Genomic DNA, 8065 nt, shown 5'->3' with positions numbered 1-8065 from the left:
AACGGGTCTTTTGTGGAACTTTGCTTAGTTTGAGAGGCTGCAATGATCTGAGAGGCTGTGACGATTTCTTTCCTTTCAAAATGACAAAATGGAACTCACCAATTTGCTTTCCAAATTAGCAACAAGTAGCTTGCTCAGAAGGCTGGGGATCAATTTCTCTCGAGCCAGCAAGTCATGGGTTGTCACTGATGCATGTGGGTGATATGCTGAACCGCTAAGTTGGCAAATATTGAACTATTTTAAGTGCATCTATTTTCTGGTTCAGTAAATTTTTTTTGTATTAAATTCATTAAACTTGAAACAGTCTAAATGCCACAGCACACACTGGAGAGGGCATAAAAGTAACAGCACTAGCCACAGGAGATAGCACAAGGTAAAGATCAATATAATTTCTCTCAGCTTCTATTTAATTTTTATCTTTCCCATTAAGGCTGGATTTTTTTAAGGTTAAAAAGTACTGTGTGACTTGGAAAGTCAAGTTGAATCTGGTTATTTTCTGAAACTTTGAAGAGACATTTCTTTGTCAGTCAAGTTGCCCTCCAAACTGCGTTCTTAGAGATGATGACATATGTGACCTACAATTCAGGAGCATTTAATAACTTGGAAGAGAAATGAGAAACAAAAATTACACTTTGTTTCCACAGTTTGGAGAAAGCTTGTAGTTAAGCAATTTGCAAAAATATCAAATCAAGGATATACTTGAAGATTTATCGCGATGTCTTGATAATGATTATTCTTTATTTGGGACTGAAATTTTCAAAAGGACAACAAAGGTCTGTGAACATGAACAGTTACTTGGATTTGACATAATCTGGGGGGAGAGCTATTTGTATTTTCTTAAGCACTACTTTGCCTCCAACAAGGAGTGGGTAGACATGGCAATTCAGAAAAGTGGAGAAAAGCATACAGTACAAGGAATTTTCATTCTTGTAGGAGTTGTAACTACTGAAATTATAAAATTGACTTTATACTCCACGTGAAAAATAACAATCAGTAAAGAACAATTTTCCCAGTAATTTCTCTCAACAAAATAGAAAACAAAATAATCAATGACAGAACATTGTGAAAACAAAAAACCCCAAAGTACATGTGAAAAATAAGAATACAGGCAGTACTAAATATGATTCTTTAGAGCTTCCAGAACACATAAAGCAGAAGTGACGCAGCCATCAAAGTTGGACTGAGTAAATCCATCCCCTCCACACACAAGAAAAGGCTGGAGATGAAGAGTCATTTGACCAAGAGAGTTGGCAGCAGCATTTGTAACCTGAAAATATTAAAAAAGAAAAAAAAAAGAATTGCAATTGACATTCAGTGCTCTGTTGGGCTATCATGTCAATGCCCACCTGGGGAAGCTTCTCTACTTGAAGAAATCAACATGTTTTATAATGAGCAAGGAAAACTAGGTTAAGACCCCTAAACTTTTCCTCTTGCCCAAGTGTTTACACTGAAATTCTTAAATGTTTACATTTTCAGTCATTTGATAAGATAATCAGAAGTGTATTGAACTTCAAACTTAACAGGTCAGTTCAGTTCAGTTCAGTTCAGTCGCTCAGTCGTGTCCGACTCTTTGCGACCCCATGAATCGCAGCACACCAGGCTTCTCTGTCCATCACCAACTCCCGGAGTCTACCCAAACCCATGTCCATCGAGTCAGTGATGCCATCCAACCATCTCATCCTCTGTCGTCCCCTTCTCCTCCTGCCCCCAATCCCATCCAGCATTAGGGTCTTTTCCAATGAGTCACGATCTGCTAAATGTTGGAAGTACAGTGAAGCTTTTCATTAGGGGGAAATGAAATTCATGAAATCATTCACCACGTATTGAGAACCTGCTATATGCCAGACAAGGTGAATACAAAAGAGATTTAAAGGGTCATGTCCTTAAGGAGTTTCCAGTTCAGCACAACTGCTGGCATGCAAGTGTCTAAGGACTAAGACAGAAGGGCAAGGTGCTATAAAAACGCATGGGAGGAGATCAGCATACTGGACAGAAAGCGTCAAAGGGGTGTGACTGGTCATTTCACTTGAGTTTTAATGGAAACATCAAAATGTGCCAGGGAAGGAAGCAGGTATAAGGCTTTCCAAAGAGAAGGAGTAAGATGTGTAAATGCCCACAGCCAATGTGCACTATTTGGGAATCTGTGGTGCAGGTCACAGTGTGTGTGTGTGTGTGTGTGTGTGTGTTGGGGGAGGAGATTGACTAGAAGAAGGAACATAACTGAGAGGTAAGATAAGAGAAATACTTTGTTTCAAATAAAGTCTACTTGGGCTTCTCAGGTGGCTCAGTGGTAAAGAATCTGCTTGTAACACAGGACACCCAGGTTCAATGTTTGGGTCAGGAATATCTCCTCAAGAAGGAAACAGCAGCCCACTTCAGTGTTTTTTCTTGGGAAATCCCATGGACAGAGTAACCTGGTGGGCTATAGTCCTTGGGGTCACAAAAAATCTACTCCATGGGGTTGCAAAGAAGAGAACACAATTTAGCAACTAAACAATAACAACAAAGAATGTAGTACTGTTTATGCGCCAAAAGGGAGAATCAGTTGAGGTCTAGGATTTATTTTGTAGAACCAAGTTTATAATATTTGAAATGATGAAAAAGGCATATAATTATTGGAAAAATTATTCTCTAAATTAGAATGTATGTTGCTAACAAACATTCACAGTGAGGGGGACGAGAGGGCGATTAATGTATTTATCTTGGATACTGATGGTTTGGCTACTGAAGCACCAAAAACTCCCTAAAAACCCAAATTACTCAAAGTTATTATAAAGACAGTCTCATTTGGGACCACTTTCCTGCACAACTTCAGGGGGTGCATTTCACATAAACTACAACATGGCAGTTCTGGTCTCTCTCATAGTGTTTTCATCAAGAGAAGCAGAATAAGACTCATGAGAATTTACTTGTTTAAAAATCACACCAAAAATTCAAGCAATGTAATAAATGCTATTTGGATTCTGGAGCTGATTTTGCTTCTTGATAGGTTGAGTTAGCATAATGCTTTTATAGTTTTTTAAAACCATAAAAACTTTACATAGATATTTTTATTTATATGCCATATTTTGTCTTTAAAAGGAGGTGGTACAATTATTTCCTTCTTGAATCACTAAGGATATGGACCTTTAAAGACCAGTATCACTCAGATACAAATGTAAAATGATATAAGTATCCTCTCACACTTTTCTTGAGGTCACTTGATAGCAATATCATCTATCATAGACATAGCAGATAATCTTTTAAAAATTAAGTCACAGTTTTAATTTATTATATTAAATTATAGTTTCTTTCATGCCCTCTCAGGTTTTATTAAAGTATAATTGGTAAATAAAGATTATATATATTTAAGATGTACAACTTGAGGTTATGACATATGTATACATTGCAAAATAATCACCATAATCAAGCTAATTAATAAGATCTGCTCTCCCAGCAAATTTCAAGGATACAATAGAGTATCGAAATGGTAACCCACTCCAGTATTCTTGCCTGAAGAATTACATAGACAGAGGAGTCTGACAGGCTACAGTCCATGGGTCACAAGAGTCAGACAGGACTGAGTGACTAAACAACAAATCATTAACGACAGTCATGCAGCTGCATGTTAGATCCCTAGAACTGATCCATCATATATAACTGAAACTTTGTACCCTTCAACCAACATCTCCTTATTTCCCCCTCCCACCAGCCTCTGGCAATCACCATTCTACTCTCTGCTTCTATGCATTTGATTATTTTAGATTCCACACATGAGATCATGCATTATTTGTCTTCCATAGCTGATAAATCTCGAAATGGGCAGAAAAGGTCTTTGAGTGGCTAAAATAGTATATAGTGCAGACACTGAAGCACAGACTTGGGTGTTCCATCAGAGCTTTTAATATCCTGCTTTAGATGGAATTTTAGCAAGTTGGATGATTTGATTTGTCAGTGAATCACGAAGGGAGGAAGAAAGCTGCTGGGCTCCTATACATACTACTGATTTTAGAATGTGAAAATCCACAGTCTGAAAACAAGGGATGCTATAGAAACACTAAAAAACCAGACAGGGCTGCTCAAACAGAGCAGAATTTCCCCTCCAACCCCCTCAGAAACATTTCCATAAAGACTTAAGTAAAACAAAACAAAAATGCATGATCGTTACGTGGAAAACTCACATAAATGGGATAATTCATTCACACATATTCACATATATATTAATACATAAACAAGTGTCTATGTATAATTTATATGCACACACAGACACACACACACACACACACATATATGTATAAAATTCTCCATTCTTAGTAAAGTTTCCATACATTCCAGCCGGCATCCTGGTATAGATAAACTATGGTACTATTAAACATTACACAAGTGTTAAGCAGGAGGTAGCTTAAGGGAACAAGTTATGCCCAAGAGAGAGTGGGTAATTTATCTGTGCTGTGTAATTTCATTTGATGAGTGGTGAGTGCCACATGCCAGATCACATGGCTGGAAAACTAGGCCACTGATTAGCCAGTCTGCAGTTGGGATGAAATCAATCTTGCTGCATTTAGGTGGATTTGCCCATTTTGCAATTACCCAATGAGGAAAATATGAAAACACGAAGGGTGTGCTTGCAAGCTCCTTCACCCAAGTGAAGCGGAGAGCCCTGCAGTAGAGGAACACGTAACTGTCAAAGCCACAATCTCTCACAATAATGCAGTATTTGGGTATGCTTCCAGCCACAGTGAGGAACCACAGCTCAATGACTATGTTTAAGAGAGATGTCAGGGCTGAAACAACCCCTTGGAAATCCAGGATGCTTGGGCTCACATGTGTGCCGGGGGGGTCAGAAAGAACTCACACTGCAGAAGCTGGTGCTCTGGGGTCGCTAATGTAAGGTTTCTTTACAATTAGGTGATGACTGGACTGGACATATGAATTTGAAGCAGAAAAAGCAGTTTTACATCCAAGTGATTTAAACCCATATGTGTTTTGTGATTCCTCTCTACCTGCCGAATAGAATGCAAACTTCTCAGCCCCCATCCCCCATGAAAGGCCCTTCATAACCTAATCTTCCCTCCATCCAAGCCTCCCCTCTTGTTGCTTCTCTCACTTTTGTCTTGCGTCCCATCTATATTCAGACGAAGGTTCTTCAAGCACATCCTTCTTTGTTGTGCTTCTGTGACTTTGAACAAGTCATTCTGCTTGGTGATGTTGTATTGTTCCCTCTCTTTTCTGCCAAGTAAATTGCTCATCCTTCAAGAACTAGCACAAATGTCACCTGCTCAGAGGTCTTCTTGCTCTGCCAGGCACGGTAAGTGCCTTTTCAGCATATTATTTGTATCTATTATTTTACTTGCTATTTTGCACTATAATTATGTCCATGCCTGTCTCCCTTCTTAGATTGCATGCTCTGCAAAGTGGGGACTGTGATGCACTCATCTTTGTATCCAAGGCTGAAAATGGTGCCTAGCCCATAATAAGTGTGCAATAAATGTTCATTGAGTTTTTAAAAAAAGACAGAATATTGTACACATAGTTGATCAAATGAAGGTCTTCATATGGAACTGGCTACATAAAACCCCACAGAGCTGGCAGAAGCTCAAATGGAAGAGCTATTGTACTTAGAAGGCTCTCAGTAATGATAAACATCTCTGAACTGCTGTCCATGAATGTCTCCTATGTCATATGTTAAACTACATAAACTTGCTGATTCTGTAGGTCAGAAATGGTAGAATACTGTCAATTTTTTATATGATTTAACATAATAGTTTTTTTTCATATTGATTGTTAATTGTGAACAGTCACACAAAAAAAGTCCCTTGGGTATGAGAATGAAATTCAAGATGACAAGAAAGAGGGAGGCAGACAAGTAGGCTTATGGGTATTTCCACAAAATTATAGTTGACAAATAGCAAAAAAATTCAGTGACACATGTGATAATGTACCTTCTCTCTTCCAAACCTATCTTCTTCTTTGATCCTCAGTCGTGTCTTACTCTGTGCGACCCCATAGATGGCAGCCCAGCAGGCTCCGCTGTCCCTGGGATTCTCCAGGCAAGAATACTGGAGTGGGTTGCCATTTCCTTCTCCAAACCTATGCTGACTGCTAAAGCTTGTCCTTGAACTGTCAGACATCTACCAATAAAATGATCTCATTGGTCTGGGCTACAGAAAGGCTGTATTTTAGGGTGACCTGTTTCAGTTGGCAGTTCAGTTCATTTGGTAACTTAAAACCAATCTTCATGAGATACTACAATAGGTGATGTTCAAGTGAACAAGACAAGAATTAAGATCTCAGAAACTCTAATCCTAGATGTGCAACTAACTTGAGAGAACTTAGACAACCTATGAACAATCAAGTTCTCTGCTGGGGCTTATTATGGATGTAAATATACTGCTTTTCATTGAATCTCAGGTACCATCAATTGGAAGAGGCACCAATATTTTAGGTATATGAATGAGAAATCAAAAAATGGTGTTAGCATGACATAAAATTTTATTTTATACTTACTATAGAAGTTCTTTTAGAATTATCTACATGTAGATCTTTTGCAAACATAAAAAGAGAATAAGAGAGGAATAGATTGGTTAGCTTTTCCAAAAACTTCTTCATATTCAGAGTTGACTTTTGCGAAAAAACTCTTTCACTCAGGGTGTCAATGTCCATGCTCTTCCCCCCACAATCTGTCCCCTGTGCTGTCTTGAGTGCTGGTCATGCAGCATTTCTCACAAGAGTAAATAGTCCACTAAATTGTCCTTGCTGGGGTTTTCCTCCAAGATTCTGACACCTGTTCTTCAAGTTCTGACTGTGTACTTTCTCAGTGGGAAAGAAAAGTTTTTAAGTAATCAGCAAGACTCATATTCTTTTCTCAAATGGTGCTTCCCTAGTGGTTCAGACGGTGAAGAATCTGCCTGTAATGCGGGCAGACCAGGGTTCAATCCCTGGGTCCGGAAGATCCCCTGGAGGAGGAAATGGCAACATGCTCCAGTATCCTTACCTGGAGAATCTCCATGGATAGTGGAGCCTGTCGGGTCATAGTCCGTGGGGTCACAAAGAATTGGGTAAGATTGAGCAATTAACACATTTTATGCTGATGTCAATGGAAATGTTTGTTTACATGTTTATAGTGGTGGTCCCCCTGCTGGACCACTAAAAATAACTAAGTTCACATGTGTGAAAACTTCATCCTACCTGTCCCCTTGATGGCATCTTACAACTGAGGAAATACAGCAAATAGTAAATAGGGTAAGGGGAGCAGTATGGTGAAAACCTACTAGTTAGTAAAAGCACAACAAGTACAAAGATATTGAGTAGCAGGATCCTTTAAGTAGAGCCTTTTTAGGTAAGCAGCATCTCAGTGTCAGAGCATCCAAGGTCTTCAGCATTGGTAGTTTAAACTCTCCAATTTCCCAATTCACCCAAATGAGCAGCCTCAGGTGAAACTGACAGAAACAGACTGGTTATCACAGAATCGATTTGTTCATTTACAAAGGTAAATGTACCGATTCCAAGACTGAATCTGGTTGTCTTCCCAGACCATTGATCTTAGTAGGCAAATTTCCTCAACTGTATCATAGATTATGGGGGTGACACATGTGCAGCACCGCCTGACAGACATCACTAATCAACTGTGGCATTTCTTCTCCACTGAACCCAAAAGTGGCTTCAGCATCCTTCTCACTTCATTGCTTCAGGCAGCCACTACCAGTCAATTGAAGTTGGCACTCGAGAGGAATCCTATATATCAATCCTGGATTAGAAGATTACAGAGGAAACATGTAATTAGAAATAAGAGAATTAAATATTCTTTACTGTTTTTTTCTCCCTCTTTTCCCATTAAGCCAGGAGAGTCTGATGCACTGTCTTTGTCCAAAGCAGAGATACTTCAATGCCAAGAATGAGAGTCACATCAGGAGCCACTTCCTCTAATGATGCTGGAAGTTCAATTCCAATTCCTTCTAATAACCTTCCAGTAACCTCCTAGACCACTGCCCTTTCGTGGGTCACATCAGGGCTTTGACTGCCATGTGAAAATAAAATACAGATATTTTGACTACAAGAGAGTTGTAGAAAACTAAACAACCATACT

The 8065-nt window shown here is 39.1% G+C and overlaps 1 protein-coding gene across 5 annotated transcripts in view; it reads right to left on the bottom strand.

The window, feature by feature from the left end:
- Positions 1–718: 718 nt before the first annotated feature.
- RNLS (renalase, FAD dependent amine oxidase) overlaps positions 719–8065 on the bottom strand; it is a 269408-nt gene continuing 262061 nt past the window's right edge. For 4 of the 5 annotated variants that reach the window (XR_014072988.1, XM_081556428.1, XM_081556416.1 and 1 more), the window contains one exon: positions 719–1267. Coding sequence is in view for 3 of the 5 variants with exons in the window: in XM_081556428.1 (XP_081412554.1) it covers positions 1115–1267 (153 nt within the window). In the remaining 2 variants the exon portion in view is untranslated. Of the gene's footprint in view, positions 1268–6448; positions 7727–8065 lie in introns of those variants that run through there. The other variant, XR_014072984.1, reaches the window with a different exon arrangement.

The sequence above is a fragment of the Giraffa tippelskirchi genome, chromosome 2, assembly GCF_054371585.1.
Source record: "Giraffa tippelskirchi isolate mGirTip1 chromosome 2, T2T-mGirTip1v1.2.pri, whole genome shotgun sequence".
Classification (NCBI taxonomy): domain Eukaryota; kingdom Metazoa; phylum Chordata; class Mammalia; order Artiodactyla; family Giraffidae; genus Giraffa; species Giraffa tippelskirchi.
Note: the sequence above shows the minus strand (reverse complement) of the source record. Positions and strands in the feature narration are given on the sequence as shown.